The sequence below is a fragment of the Galleria mellonella genome, unplaced genomic scaffold (genome assembly GCF_026898425.1).
Source record: "Galleria mellonella isolate WM207_F2 unplaced genomic scaffold, CSIRO_AGI_GalMel_v1 utg38, whole genome shotgun sequence".
Lineage (NCBI taxonomy): Eukaryota > Metazoa > Arthropoda > Insecta > Lepidoptera > Pyralidae > Galleria > Galleria mellonella.
In genome coordinates this window covers 1,308,342-1,325,121 of record NW_026442090.1, presented here as the reverse complement: position 1 = coordinate 1,325,121, position 16,780 = coordinate 1,308,342, and the positions used below count along the sequence as shown (strand labels likewise).

The window sequence follows — 16,780 nt, the reverse complement described above, 5'->3', positions numbered from 1 at the left end:
TGCAATGGGAAGCATTTGTCATTTGTTTTAATTATGATGGTCAACGTAATTCCCGATGTACCCACATTTTGCTTAGCATATTTAAATCTAACATATGTGGCAATGGTACAGTTGTCACTGATTGATTTATTAATGATATTACCACATCGGAGATGTAGTTGGAATCATAAATAATAATAGCGCAATAATAGTGATAACATTAATTAGAATAGAACAGAATAGAAACATTTATTGCCATACAATTACAATACAAATCACAAATAACATATACAAAAAGTGTCCCACACCCGGCAAAAGGAACCGGCTCAGCTGATGCTGCGAGTGTTCCAGTGCAATGTGAACAGCTGCACAGCGCTGTTTTTCAGCCAGTCCCTCTCTTAGCAAAACAACCAAAATGCAGGGTACCACTGTAAATTATTATAATTCTATTTAATTTTAATTCAAAACGGTCCACCACTAATCCATCTATTAAACATTCTGACAGCTCTCACCTGTTAATGCATTGCAAGGCAGTTTACAATAAACGCGGTAAATACCATTCGACCTTTCCCTGACTCCCGATGACAATAAACTTTTACTGCTAGTAAAAATAATGCTCGTCCGACTAAATCGATATCCGTGTTGCGAATGAGCTGCCCCCTGTTGGCGTATCTATGAAATGTTTTGTATTATGTAACCAGTTTTTGACAATCGAGCTAAAGAAAGACTAGACCTAGACTATCTAGATACGCTTAATTGCTTTATCACAATTTTTACGCTAATATTTACTGCAGTTCTTCAATTTAGTACCTTAAAAATTTTGTTTTAAAAAAAAATCAGTTATTATTTTGTCTTCATCATCATCATCATATCAGCCGTTCTGTCCACCGATAAAGACAGGCCTTCATCTATGTACTGCGGGTATATAAGAAACGGTCCCGAACCACCTTCATCCACTAACTCCCTGCAATGCATTTAAGGTCGTTGCTCTATCCAGGCCTAGGGGAGAAGTCCTAAACTGCGTTTGCCTGTACGAGGTCGCCACTCAAGAACCGTTCTTCCACATCATATTTTGTTTCCTTTTTACTCGTATTAATTTTTTTTTTTTACACTTGTTTGAATATGTGTTTGGTTACTCAAACACATTTATACAGCTGAACATAATTTTTAATACTTAAGTAAACTACATCCAAATAACACAAAGTCTGGGGGCAAATGTATTGTTAGTAATGGGGTCTAAATGACCCTTTGCTAGTAATACGCCCTATAAGATCGACTACCACGCGGTCCTCCTGGAAACCATCGTGGTTAATTCTAGTGGAATTCGTCACGATGGGCTAGTTGACTTGCTTTCATTGTCACCTATCATCCCTCATTGGTACCCTGCCAACGTATACCGATAGCGCGAGCGGGGTTACTATTCCATTATCATTCATTAAAAAATAATAATAAAAGGCCTAATTTTTTTTTCGCACCATAAAAGGTGCAAAATACTAGAAAATAATACATTGTACATCCTATTTTATGTTATGTGAACCGTTAACTGTTCACTGCTGAACATAGGCCTCTCTCCTTAAATCATATAGATAGAGCATCGAGCCTCAAAAACGGGTCAACTTTTTGTCAGCTAATTAACTGATTCGTTTTTTTATTAGTATTCTATATATTTACGCATAAAATGTAATTTGACGTATTTTAATAATAAATAAAATGAGTGTTTTTGCATTAAAAAAATGCAAAATTTATAAGACTAAATAAATACAGAAGTTTTACAAGAATCACTCATAACTATTTATCACGCAAAATTGTATAAAAAAGTTTTTTTTTTAATTTTTTTTATACAACTTATAATGGCAAACAAGCTGACGGCCCACCTGATGGAAAGTTGTAACCGTCGCCTATGTACATGAGCAGTACCATGGACATAACAGAGTATACTGTTTCGCCCATGATACCCCCATGCGTTGCCATTCCTGAGGACTCAGGTGTTATTCCTCTGTACACTGTAAATTCACGCCATATTCCACCCTTCAAACCCAAACACAGCCATGCAAACACAACTGTTTTACAGTTGAAACACGAAAGGGGCAGAGGTACCCAAACAAACGACTTTTGTGCAAAGTCTCCTTTTGGTAAAAAAGTAATGAAAAAGTTGACCCATTTTTCTCGAAGCATTTCTATAGAGACACTCTATCTATATAACCTAAGTCTCTCCCATAAGGAGGGATTTTGCCAATAGTTGCCACGCTTTGCAATCGCAGTATTAGTGTTACTTTAGGAGGGACACTGCTGCCCATCCTATATTCTATATTTAAAAATAATAATTATTATTATATACCTATGGTATTATATACCTTATGGTATGTATATATATTATATATATTTATAATAATTAGTGTCGAGGCGTAAGAGGCGACTAAAGGAACGCAATTGTCGAGGGAAGGGTAGCAGCGTCCCTCTTAAAACATCACCAAAGCCTAACTATGGTTGCCAATCTGCCTGCCATGTGTGGCAACTACTGGGAAAACTTTTGGGCAAAGCTCATGTTCAGCAGTGGACAGTTAAAAAACTGATATAATAATAAAAAAAAAACACTACTTAAAAGTGCCTCCGTAATGTTATTATCTGTTTGCGCCGTCATACCTAACATTAAAACCTATTTTAATAAAAAAATCGGTAGCTTGATTTTGTTAGGGGATAAATAGATTTTCTTACTGAAACTTCGTTTAGAGCGGCGTTCCCTCGTTGACGACTGAATGTAACTCAATTTTATGTTATTATCGAGAAGTGCAACTTCGTTCGAACTTGTGAACCTGTAGGTTGTGACACTATATTTTTTAATGCACGAGAATGAATTAGTGACACCACCAACGTTATCAGTATAAACTAACGAGACACTAGTTGGGGATAATATAAAAGTATGAAATCAAACAGATCAGTTGCCTCTCCATTTTTACCTATTAAAAAATAATTTAAAAAAGTCAGAATATGTGTTCGTCCTAACCCAACATAAAAAGCTACCCCTTCCATTCCCGTGGGTATTGCAGAGGCGACTAAAGGACCTTAATAATCGAGGGATAGGCAGTCTCTTTTTAAAAGATACCCAAAAGCCTAACTGCGTTTGCCAACCAGCCTGCCAAGCGTGGCAACTCTAGCATAACCACCCTTATGAGAGAAGCCTATGTTCAGCGGTAAACAGTAAAGTATGATGAAGTCCAATATATCGCTGTAATGTAGAATTACTGTATTCGCCGGTTGCCGTAATGTAAGAGAGCCCCAGAACTCCTAGTTTCTGTTATATACAGTAGGTACCGTACTTAGGGAGAGGTCCAGTCGACGCTGAAGTCATGAAGGAGATGTCATAAAACCAATAATAATGTTAGAAAAAAGAACCTCAAAGACCTTTTATTTTTTCGTCCTGACGAGGGATACAGGACGATATTAAAAATCTTCCAAGATGGACCTCAATCAGCAAAATCCTAACGTTTTCCTCGTCAGGTGGGACGCCATCTATACTCGTAACTTGCTCAGTGTGTCGTGTAAAATAAAATCGACTTTCTTTCTTATATTTATTTGTTCATTCAACAGATATCTTTTTAGACGTCAACATACATATGAAAATATCAAGAACGATTTTCGTAAAATCGATCTTTTAGAACGTCAAATTTTTTCTTCATAAATCTGTTTAAAATTTCCAAATTGAATAAATTCAAAGGACTAGTATTTAATATGCTTTTCTGTAACAAACAGTGCCATTTACGGTCAAGTGGCGATAGATAGAACTAATTTTAGTTCCTAAATAACATTATAGAGGTAGTAGATTCATTGTTTGCTCATTATCTTTTAAATATCTTTCGATATTAAACCAACTATATATTCAATATTTTCATACTTAAAAACGGTAGCTAAGCTAGAATTGACAGCATTATAATTGTGGCTGATGACTCAACTACGGCGTTCTTAATCGATTGATTAAAGTTTAAACCGATGATAAAATTCTTTTTCACTATTTATTATAATCTTGCTATAATCAGCTAAAAACAATGAATTACATAGAAGGAATGATAAAATAAAAACTTTAAATCATATGGTTGCCTCCTTTCTTCTTATGCAAATATAATTAGTAAAAAGAGAATGAAAGATACACCATCAATTGCTTCTTTTATTAATTCATAGCAGGATAGTGTATAGAAAATGTTTGATATGTCAATTATTTGTCAATAACAAATTTTACGTTACTAGATTATATATTCGACACGGTTCATGTAGAACGTATACAAGCAGGTTGTATTTGAATTTGGTAGAGTTACACAGCCATATAACATTTTCTATACACTAAGCTGCTATGAATTGATAAAAGTAGCAACTGATAGTATATCTTTCGTCCTCTTTTTACTAATTATATTTGCATAAGAAGAAAGAAGGCAAACATATGATTTACAGATTTTATTTTATCATTCCTTCTATATAATTCCTTGTTCTTATCTTGTAACACAGTCTTTTCAAAACCTGCAGGCACCAATCTCTCACAAAATTGATCTCATATATTTAATTGCACCTCAATTTGTTACTTTTAACTACCTTTTGTAAAAAGAAAATAAACCATTCATTCATTCGTTCGTATTATATCGACTAAATTTACATAAAAATAAAATATATTTTATGATAAGGACGGAAGTAGAAATATTGGTGCCGGTGGTAAATAATACTACTAAATATAATTTTTAGATACCTCAGTAAAAGTATTCATTTTTTCTACAAAAAAAATCTTTTATAAATTGAAATTATTTATGTCATTCTTAAAATAACCTTGATTTTTCTGAAAAGTGACATCTAGAGAATAAGGTTTGTTTTTTTACTATAAAACTTGCTGAGACTCTAAAAACGTAAATAATTTATTTCATTTAATAAATTATATTATCCAGTATATTTTATTTATCTTGATTCATCTATTTTGTTCTATTCCAAGTCGATAATCGAACAACATTTTTATAAAAGTATTGTCTATGGATTGTCTCCTATGTCTATAATCATTGGCGTATTGCTTCTGGCCAAAGCGGATTGCGTCAAAGATTTTGGTTGCGGTCCATAGATTATTTAAAGATTATAAAGTAAAAATTACTAGTCTGTAGTAAAAATTAAGAGCCTTCACCACATTTCTTATGGCCTTGTATTTATAGTCTAATCTGTGCCCACATTCATAGTCGTTGTCAATCGAGTATTAACAAGTGATGACTACATAATACTTGTGCATTATTATTAATAGTTATTATTGTTCTCTATTTACTTGTTATTTATTATTAATTATTAACAAAAAATAACAAATGAAACCGTGTGCTGTTTTACGTTGTAAGGGGAAGGGAACTCATATATTTCCTCGTAACCATAAAATCCGTATATTATGGGAACGAGCAACCGGTCGAATGAATTTTAAAGCAGGAAAACACTCTAGAGTCTGTGCATCTCACTTCAAGCCAGAAGATTTTAATGGTACTGGATTTTAAGTTACCAATTTTGGCTTTAACAAAAATAAATGTAATATGTATTTAAGTAATGAAAGGATAATAAACCATTTTTGAAAAGAAATAAAAATATGTGATTAATAGGAAATTAATTTAGCACTGACTTCTTACCAACAAATATGGGTCCTAACTTATGACAGTTTTTAAAATATTAATATTCTTAGTGTATGGTGATCATTACTATATTATAATTGTGCAATTAGAATAGGCATTATAAAAAGGAAAAAATACAAAAGGACAATACTGTGTACCTCAATGTAATAATTATAAGAGTTTCAATTTTCACCACAGAGCAAGTAATCACTTGGTCTTTTACTAATAATAACCATAAAGAATAACCTTAACAAGCTGTTCTTAAATTGGACAAATATCAACCTTTCATATAGTATAACTGCCTATTCATTATAATATTTGATACGTATAAACGACCCCAAAGTATGTATATCAACAAATGAGAATAATAAGAATAAAAAATTTATTTATAGGTGCTTTAAGACTCAGACGACGATTAAAAAAATGTGCTGTTCCAAGTGTTAATCTACCTGTTATACAAAATGATGAACAACCAATTTTTGAAGAGACAAGCGTAAATTTTTGCACTGAACCAAAATCAATACCTAACTTTTCAGTTTCAATAAGGTAAGTACGTCTACTTTAACTACTAGTTTCCGCGAATTGTAAAATATGATTATTTTACATTTGATATATTCATTTACGAAAAATATGGTTCTTATACTCTAAAACAAAAGTTTAAATCATTGAATGTTTCTTTTATGCCCAGACATAAAGAGAATAACCTAAAAAGAATGCTAAAATAGAAATCTGTCATTCATGTCATTTATGCTAACTGACATTAATACTAATCTGTGAATTGAATTCTGTGCAATTTTAAGATAAAGCAAGCCTATACAACAACAAAAAAATATAATACTATGCAACCATTTCATTCTATTTTGAAATTTTTAACTATAAAGTACCTCGTTTTTTTATGATATATATCGATATTACTAATTTGAATACACATTAGAACTGGTTAATCTATTAGATTTATTTTTAATTCCTGTACCAATAGTATCCGTGTAACAACCGACATTTTAAAATTAACAACTGTTATTATTAAAAGTTCCATAACCTTCCATATATAAAAAAATATTACATATCAAAATAATACCTGGTTTAGTAATATACTAAAATTATTTATTACTTTTACTACACTTGCATATTTATTTATTTTATTACATTAATACTTCAAAGTGGTTCCGTAGATTTATTTTCCAGTTTCGTTAATACAAGTGAAGTGCATTGCCTATTTTACTTTGTGTAACTAGACAAGATTTGACAAAAGTTTCTATTATTTCAAGTTTTAACTCAATTATATTTTTCTATAAACATATTTCTCAACTTTTTATTATATTTTTTCAATTCTAATTATGTGATACTAATTTTTACTTATTTAATTAAAAAGCATGAATGCTTGTGACGTTAGCGGAGGGAATATCGCAATGAAAATTGAAGAAAGTTCTGAGTGCCGCGCTTGTCTCCAAGTATTTGGAGCTGGCTCTAGATTAATCAATTTATTTCAACCCTGGAATCCTAAATTAGAAAACATGGGAGAGACTATTGCCGAAGACTTATCAAAAATTGCAAATATACAGGTAGGTATTCAAGTGTTACATTATATACAAAATAAACATGTCTATTCTTTTTGTATTGGTATTATTGCATAGATAAGACTATAATGAAAGACTTATTAAAAATAGAGAACAAGTATTAATTATTTTAGCATGACTTACAAATAATAAAAGTGCACAAACTAAGTCCAATTCTACAATGTCCAACTTCTAACCTTAAAATATAATTGAGCAAAGATAAAATAAATTTTCCTATAGTAGTATATAATATAAAGAAAATAAATGCTTGATATGCACTCATATACTATATATATAAGGTAGAGTAACTGAATTAAACTTAGCGGCCTACAAATATAGTGTTTCAATATTATGTATTGGCTAAATTGTGCAACTGTCCATTGTATATATACAAAGGTAATCCAGCAGTCTTATTCACCCTGGAGAATGATACAATCTCTTAGATGGAGAAAATAATAACATTGTGTAACAATGTTATAATAATTATAAAAATAAATCTAATAAAAAAGACAAAAATGCCTACATTTTATATATTTATATAAAGCTTCATTGCCATCATGATGAATTTATAAAATAAAAATACACATTTAAGTACTTAAACAACTGAGCAGATTTCAATTACAATTTATACATAAATAAAACTTTTTTTCTTTTCATAGATAATGGAATACTTTCCAAATCAAATTGTTATTATTAATATTTTCTTACAGATATCAGAATTAGATACACATTCCACGGTAATATGTCAAATTTGTTTTGAAAGGCTCCGAGAGGCGTGTATATTTACAGCACTGGTACGAAATAGTGATTGCTTACTCAGGCAACGAGTATCATTAGATAGTAGTATGAATCAAATATGGCCAAAACCTATACAAGTAGAAAAAAATATTAATGGACAAATTTATGGGACAAATGTAGAAATCAAACAAGAAGTGCTGTCTGAAGATGAGCAGCCAGACACAAATGGATTAGATGAAAGTTATAGAGACTATCTTGATATAAAAATTGAGCCCGAAGAAATAATTGAAATGAGACCAACACAAACTATTGTAAATGGTAAGTGTGATTATGCAATTGCTATTATCGATAATCCTGTCTTCAAGAATTAAAATTAGTATATAAAAGTAACTAATAAGAGAGCATCTATGATATACAGGTGGCAATGAAAGAAAAAGGGATGTATAGAGAAATTATGTGAGGGAGTGCTACTTGATTATCTACACTAATAATAAATTATTTCTTTCTTTCTTTAATACTGAAATGAAAGCTTTGAAAATTGTATGATAAATCAAAGTGAAATAATATAATTAGACCTTCTCTAAATAAGTGTATTTAGAGAAGTAATAATAATTAATTAATTTTGTAGTATTAAATTTATAGTATTGTAAAGGTTTACAATACTAAAAAAAAAAAAAGGATTTTTTTATCTGTACTATTAGTATTTACTTATGGGGCACCAATAAGGGATGATAAGTGAGGATAATAACAAGTCAATAGGTCCATTGTGATTAATACATAAAAAAAATACCACAATGGTTACCAGGAGTACTGCATGGAAGTCAAACTACCAGAGTTTATTTCCAGTGGAGGGGACTAGTGAGTCCTACTACTAACAATCTTCTCCCCAAACTATGATATTATGTTCTGTTAGTTTGGTGTGTGGAACTTGAAAGTGTAATGTTTATTTAAATTTGTAATCAGAACTCAGGATTTAAATGTAGACAAAGGAAATTAGACTATTGAATGTAATGCTAAAAATTTACATACAATTATGGCATTTATTTATATTACTTTGTAAATGAATTAATTCTCTTATGATAAAGAAATTGTCTTCAGGAATTCTGGGTTGTTTCTATTTAATTAAACACATTCCCAACTTGTAGAATAATCCAATAAGAAGTCAAAATGTATTCCTACTCAAATATTACATATACAACTTATATTTTTATAAACTTACAGGATTAATACCTACAAGCAATAGTGTAGAACATTCTCGATTACTGAATGGAAATGCTAATGAAGATGAATACAGAGAAGGAGACAGTGTAAGTTAATTTTTTATTATTTAATCATTATATTATAAATTAAAAAAAAAAATTCTCAACCAATACGACATCATAACCTTCAAGAAAAGAGCCTATTCCTTTTTAAAAGGTCAGCAGCACACCTGCAATGTCTTTGGTGTTGTGGGTGATCATGGGCAGCAGTAGTCACTTACCATCATGTGAGCCGCATGCACATTTTCCCCCTGTAATTTAAAAAAAAATAATAATTTAATGAAGTAGCTGTGGTAAGAGTAACATTTATTACAATAGTAATAGTCAACTACCATTGTCTTCCCATTAGAGTTGACAGTGGTATCATCATCATCCGATTAAGAAATCTTAATAGTTTAAGGGATGAATAGAAACCACAGACAGCAACATCCCTCTTATCAACTCGTAAGCGGTCACCATCCCGTGTGCCAAAGCCGAACTTAAGCCTATGTTCAGCAGTGGACAGTTAATGGCTGAGATCATCGTTATGAATACACTGTTTTAATATCCCTCATTTCTCGATAGATATTTGTGATAACTAATAACAAATGTTTTTATTTTACAGCTTGAGACAACAATAAAAGAGGAACCTCCTAGTGACGATGAAGAACTAAACGTTGACTCTGTAGATCTACCATTAGAATGTATGCTATGTACAAAATCCTTTCACAGTTTATCTGGACTTAAGGTATTAACTATTTATTAAATGATCATGTGCAATTTGACAATTAATATTAATTTATATCTCTGGTCACATAGCGACCAAAATACAAAATGGACTTACATAAAAAATACCGAAGAAGCTAATGAGAATTACTAATATTATAAATGTAAAAGTGAGTTTGTTTGTGATCTTTATAGTGCCTTAACGGCTTAACCAATCACTATGAAATTTGGTATGAACGTACGATAGGGAATGAAGAAGGATATAGGCTTTTTTTGTCCTGGTTAATCAATATATCCCGGTCACGTGGACGATATTGCGGGTAAAAGCTGGTCTTTTTATAATATAGAGACGAGCATTGGTCCTAACTAATTCGTTTTTGTCAATAGGTACATGTCATTACCCAACATTCCTACAAGAGTGTGAAGAGGAAGTGTAGCAATAGCCCATCACCGAAAAAAATGGACAACAACAGGCACCACTGTACAATATGCCAGAGAAGTAAGTTTGTAATAATGTAAATTGAATTTTCTTTTCTGTGCTGAGCCTCTCATTTGGCCCGTTGTGCCTATGAGTCGTGGCTAGTACAGCCAGCCCAGCTCCGTCCAGAAGTACAGAAGCTTCCTGGGATCTTCACAGGCCTCATGGAGCGATTTCATTGTTCCGAGGATTTTTTAAACATTGAGGGGCCACAGCTTTACATTCCAGGATTACGTGAGCAGCCGTTTCTTCGGCGTCAAAACAGCCTCGACATAGAGAGCTGTCTGTGGTTCCTATTGTGTATAAATGTTTGTTTAATAAGCATTGGCCCGTTATTGTCTCTATAAGAAGAGTTTAGAATTAAGTTTATTATCTTAAAACCAACAATCCAAAACAAGCAACGACAGAATATATCGATAGATACGTTTTCGCTTTCCTATGCGTGTGAAAGAAAAATATCGGGCGTCTTGCTCTTTCTCAGGCGCGCGATAATGTAGTCGAATCTTCGATTGCCCCTATGACCCTTTCATTTACTTTGTACATATACCTACTACTTAAGTAAGGATTCTGTAAATCAAGTCACTGATGTGTTCAAAATTATTCTTCAGGAGAGAACTGACCATTTATTTATTTTTTATACAACTTAGAATGGCAAACAAACTGATGGTCCACCTGATGGAAAGTGGTAACCGTCGCCTATAGACATGAGCAGTACCATGGACATAACAGAGTATACTGTTTCTCCCATGATACCCCCCATGCGTTGCCATTCCTGAGGACTCAGATGTTATTATTATTAGGAGACACTTTATGTACTTTCAAACTAGTCTTTGCGTTGGCCACCAAACAATTCAGTAGGGAGCATCTATCCATCTATCCTTACAAACTCACATTTCATCATCATCTCATCAGCCCTTACCTCTGCTGAACCTAAGCCTCCCCCTTGAGCGGTATTGCCCGTAGTTGCCACGCCTGGTAACGGGTTTGGCAACCGCAGTTAGACTGTGGACATGTTTTAACAGGGATGCTGCTAAAACCCACCCTTCGCCCTCCCTTAATTACCTCTTACGACACCCACAGGAAATTTACACATTTATATAACATTAATTGAAGTAACATATTTTTTTTTAATACACAGATTTCCAGACTTCAACTGATCTCTTAGTGCACGAGACATGTCATAATAAACATGTATGTTATGGGTGTAATTCCAAGTTTGATGTTCCACTGAAAAAAAACACTTTCAATTACAAAACCAATTATTTTAATGAAACACAGAAAGAACTGTAATTTAAATTAGATTCCATCCCACAGAAATTTTATCAAGAACCAGTTAATGTTGAATATATATAAAGATATAATAAGGTAATTAAGATTATGAGAACAGCTTTATTACAAAACCAAATTTTACAAATTAAATGTAATTTGTTTTATCTTTTCAGTTAATTAAGGTTGTTAATATATATAAACACAATAAAGGTAATTAAGATTATGTTCCACTGAAAAAAAACCAACTTCATTTATTACAAAACCAGTTATTTTAATTTAAATTTAATTGATTTAATTTAAATTACATTCATCCCATAGAAATTTTATCAAATTTAATTTAGTAGTAAAATTTTTAGATCAAAATTGATCTTGACACAATTGAAATCAAGTTCTTTTTAAAGAACACAATCTTAAATGTTTAAGAATACTTCAGTCTATGTTACTCGCTGATAATAGTATATGAATAGTATAAAGCATGTGTGTGCGTGCGTGCCTGCGTGTGTGTGTGTGTGTGTGTGTGTGTGAGCTGTCTATAGGTGAAAATTAAATAAAAATCCGTTTAGTACTTTTTGAGTTTATCCATTACAAAGAAACAAAAAAGTTAACCTGTTCTCTTTTCTCATAATAAATATATTACAGGTCTAAAAATAGAAAATCTGAAGACAATGAAGAAGAAGAAGAGGAGCATACAAACTCGTTGCAATGTAAACTTTGCAACGAAACCTTCACGGATGATTACTACATGAACATACACCAAGAAATACACCATTCAGCCACAAGTCAGTGGACAGCGCCAGTTGACACACCCACAAGCATGGAGAGTGAAGTCCTGAATACTAGTATTACTGAACACAATTAGTGATCAGCAGGACCGTAGCTAAGGGTGGGGGGGCATTAAGAGGGAAAGATATACCTTAAAAGGCTCTAAGAAATATATGGCTTCTGCCCTACCTTAAACTTGGGTCTCGTTACGGCCCCTGGTGTTCAGTAAAGTTCGTTTTGATTCGACTTATGCTTAAATGACGCGTGTAAAGTAAACCTTATTACATTCTCCTAAAGTTTACTTTAATCAAATCATATATGAAGCACTCATACATACCAAAATTGTACTCGAAAATCATATAGCCCACCGCTAAGTTATTTATGAAGAATAATTATATTCCAGACACCATCTGGCCTTTTACCAAAGGGAGACTTTGTACAAAAGTCGATTGTTCGGGTACCTCTGTCCCATTCGTGTTTCTACCGTGAAGCAGTTGTGTTTGCATGGCTGTGTTTCGGTTTGAAGGATGGAATATGGCGTGAATTTACAGGGTACAGAGGAATAACACCTGAGTCCTCAGGAATGGCAACGCATGGGAAGTATCATGGGCGAAACAGTACACTCTGTTATGTCCATGGTACTGCTCATGTCTATAGGTTGTTACCACTTTCCATCAGGTGGGCCGTCAGCTTGTTTGCCATTCTAAGTTGTATAAAACAAAAATGTAAATTCCGTTGCAATGAGGGAGTACAAATTATTTCTATATATGTATTTAAACCTATAACGAATAAAAACACCAACGCTTTGTACCGATGCAGCAAAAGAATAATGGCTTTCGTGCGTTATGTTACCAGCCTTTGATTGTCCATTACTAAACATAACCCTCTCCCTTGGTGGGTTTTGCAAGTAGTTACCACGCTTGGCAGGCGGATTGGCAACCGCAGTTAGGCTTTGGAGATGTTTTACGAGGGATGCTACTGCCCATCCCTCGTCCTCCTTTACCCGTCTCTGACAACACCCATGGGAAAGGAATGGGTGGCCTATTCTATACCGAGACCACTCGGCATCGTGCGTCATACTGTATTGTAATTATTTATGGCGGCTCACGTTTTAAATTCGGAGAAGTATCGAACTCAATAGAAGCCCTTATTCATGAGCGCGATTCACATGTGTGTCACGAACAGCATCACGCAACCAGCGTGCTGTTTGTCGAACTGCGCGCGTGCAGTCGACGGAGGCGGTAGTGGTGGATGTGGCCAATAGACTTACCAAACGTAATATACCCAAAAGTATTTATGGATGGCTAAAGACCGCACGGCTTGACAATGACGAAAGTGACATCCTCATGTGGTCACGACTCCACTGAAGGTGACCTCGATAAAGAGATGAGAGAATATATTTAAATTCAAGTGATAGTAAGAAATGAAAGCATGTCAGTTAGCCCATTGTCACCAATTCCTCAAGAATTAACCACGATGGTTTCCAGGAGGAACCGCGTGAAGGTCGACCTGATAGGGTATATTGCAAACAATGGGATTATTAGACCCCATTACTAACAATCCCTTCCCCCCAACCTGATAGAGTATGTTGCTAGCAATAGGGACTTCCTTACCAACAATCACTTGTATTTGGCTTTGCCTACCCCAGAATTTGAGCAACCTTTCAGCTATACATAAAGATATGTTTGAAAGTTCAGGATCCGCCTTTTTGAGGAGGCCAGTTCTGGAATACCATTTCAGCCGTTAACTGTCCATTGCTGAACATAAACTTCCTTCTATTGGGGGGTTTTGCCAGTAGTTGCCATGCTTGGCAGGCAGTTTGGCAACCACAGTTAGACTTCGGTGATATTTTAAGAAGAACGTTGCTGCTCCCTCGACTATTAAGTTACCTTACTCGCTTGTTACGACACCCACGGAAAAAAGGAAGGGGTTATTCTATGCCGAAACCATACAGCAGCCCTGGAATATAGGCGGCGAATATTTTTGCCCGATGCGGCAAAATAACTAGTTTCAGCACTACCACTAGGGTTGCCATCTGTAAAATCAACAAAATCAAACAAGAAACTCGAAAAGACTAGGTCATTTATTTTAGTAAAATTTGTATAGCGATGATTGGCATTGGCGAGGTATTTGTTAAAGATATTGATCGATACTGAAGTGCCATTTCTCTGGACCTATCTCTAAATTAAATTAAATCTATTTGTTATAGCAGAAAGATCTTTAAGGCCCAATGGCGTACTGACGGGGGGGGGGGGGGCGGAAGGGTCAGCCCGCCCCGGGCCTCTGTCCCTGAGAAAGGATGGAAAAAATGTTGAAACCTCCAAACGCATACGTTTGTAGACTTCAACGTTTTCCTCATCCGTATCCATGTTCTATGTATGTTTATTTAGTCTAATTTAAATATCACTTGCAAGATTTTAACTAAATAAATAAAAAGGTTTCGACGTGGTACAATCCACCAGACCAGTCTAGTCGTGACCACGAAACGTCGGCAACAAAGAAGCAGGTATGTATGTACTATTTATCTGTGAATGCTTTTAAATCGCGTTAAGTCCCCATTGTGTATATAATGTAGTTCATAAGTAAATAATTCCGTGAAACTATAAAATTAAAATATTAAATTAAGAGATAGGTTTAGAGAAACGACTCCATAGGATCGTGCCCATTGTATCATAATATATGGTATATTGTCTGATATCAGTGATCTATGTAGTGTTTTCACTGATTCACATATAGCTTTAATTGAATTTATTTTATGCAATACTTTAAGATTTTTCTTTAGGGCTTAAAAACTTTTTATGATTTTTTTTTTTTTTTTTACATTGGAAATAATTACAATTGGCTGGTATATTCATATGAAAATTTTAAATGAATTATAAAAATGAGACACCATTGGTAAAAAATTTAACACGAAGACGTTTAAAATTATCATTTTCATGTTTCATAAAAGAACTGTTTTTAATTTGCTTAATCGTCAGTTTTCATATAAATTCGTTATGTTAAATTATATTTGCTGATATGTCAACCGACCGATTTTGAGAAAAACTGTTAATCGATGATGATACTAATTATAGATAGATAGATAGATATATCGTTTATTTGTTTGTTACTAATCACACACAACATGTACATAATTCTGAAACACGCAAGTGGTAATTTTAAACCTACAAAAACTGCAGAGTTCACCAAGAAAATTTAATTCTATACTCTCAACAGCTGTTTTAGACGCCCAGTAGCTCAATTCACATTTTTTTTTACTTCATCTCAAAACAGAAAATGGTAATCGTTTTCTTCTTTACTTCAATTTTTTTAATTCTTTTTTTTTTTATAAGAATCGAGCTTGTGAAAGAACATGTCTATTGTTTTACTACTCTAATAAATACTCTGCACGTCGTGTTACGGCGAAAACGGAGTGTAAAGGATCAACCCTTTGGTATCTCCCCAATTCGATCGTCTCTAAAAATTACACTATGTAATTCTTTTACACTAAAAACCAGCGATATGTGTCGGTCATCATCCGCGCCGTGCCACGACGTGCACACTGTAGGTGTCTCATTGAATTTGATTTACTATTTATTATTATTTACTGTTAAAATTGCAATTCATAATAGTTTTGTATATTTCCATTGTCTCGCCGCTATATGTAAATACTGTTTTAGATTGTGATTCATGTATGTGTAAAATATATTGTTGCGTTTTGTGCAACCGAACATTTTGTATTTTTCTTTTTTAATTAAATACCAATATCCTTCTTATACTTAAAAACTAAACCCCCCCTACGAACTAATTTAAGCTATTTGTTTTGTCTTTCTCTTTGCGATATATTCTCAGTTTGAATGAAAATAACAAAACAGTGTAATAATGAGAGCAGAGCAATTGTTAGTAATGTGAAGCCAGTCCCATTGCTAGCAATATACCCTGTCAGGACGACCTCTACGCGGTCCCTCCTGGAAACTATCGTGCTTACTTCCAAGTGAATTCAGCAAGGGGTTTGGGAAGATAGGAATTGTTAGTAATGGAGACTAAGAATTCCATTTCTAGCAATATACCTAATCAGGTCGACCTCCACGCAGTTCTTTCTGGAAAGTATCATGGTTAATTCCTGATGAATTCATCATGATTGGCTAACTGACCTGTTTTCATTTTCATCGATCACCCTTCACTGGTGCCCCGCCAGCGTATGCCGTTAGCGCAGGCGGGGTTACCATACCATTTTCACGTATAAAAAAAGCACATGGGCTAACTGACCTGACACCGTAAGCACACAGGCATGGTTATTATTCCATTTTCACCCATTAAAAAAACTATAATAGTTGAAGTAGGTTTATAGAGGGCCAAAGCCAAAGTTAATAATACGCCTGCAACATTTACGCCGCCAAAACTCAGGTTTGCCGATACTTACACTAGAAGAAATGAACC

The 16,780-nt window shown here is 33.7% G+C and overlaps 1 protein-coding gene across 1 annotated transcript; it reads left to right on the top strand.

Moving 5' to 3' along the window:
• Positions 1–5,166: 5,166 nt before the first annotated feature.
• Positions 5,167–16,071, top strand: LOC113523527 (uncharacterized). Its single transcript, XM_052897708.1, has 9 exons — positions 5,167–5,469; positions 5,987–6,140; positions 6,967–7,156; positions 7,861–8,206; positions 9,110–9,195; positions 9,752–9,874; positions 10,240–10,351; positions 11,469–11,616; positions 12,233–16,071. The coding sequence occupies exons 1-9, from the start codon at positions 5,304–5,306 to the stop codon at positions 12,456–12,458; spliced, it is 1,551 nt and encodes a 516-aa protein (XP_052753668.1). The 5' UTR covers positions 5,167–5,303; the 3' UTR covers positions 12,459–16,071.
• The last annotated feature ends 709 nt before the right edge of the window (positions 16,072–16,780 follow it).

What these genes read in the sequence shown, in the direction of transcription:
- LOC113523527 (XM_052897708.1), top strand. Translation starts at nt 5,304, where the DNA reads ATGAAACCGTGTGCTGTTTTACGTTGTAAGGGGAAGGGAACTCATATA. An exon ending in AACACAAACTATTGTAAATG is followed by an intron (nt 8,207 to 9,109) that starts GTAAGTGTGATT and finishes ATAAACTTACAG; the next exon opens with GATTAATACCTACAAGCAAT. An exon ending in CTGTACAATATGCCAGAGAA is followed by an intron (nt 10,352 to 11,468) that starts GTAAGTTTGTAA and finishes TTTAATACACAG; the next exon opens with ATTTCCAGACTTCAACTGAT.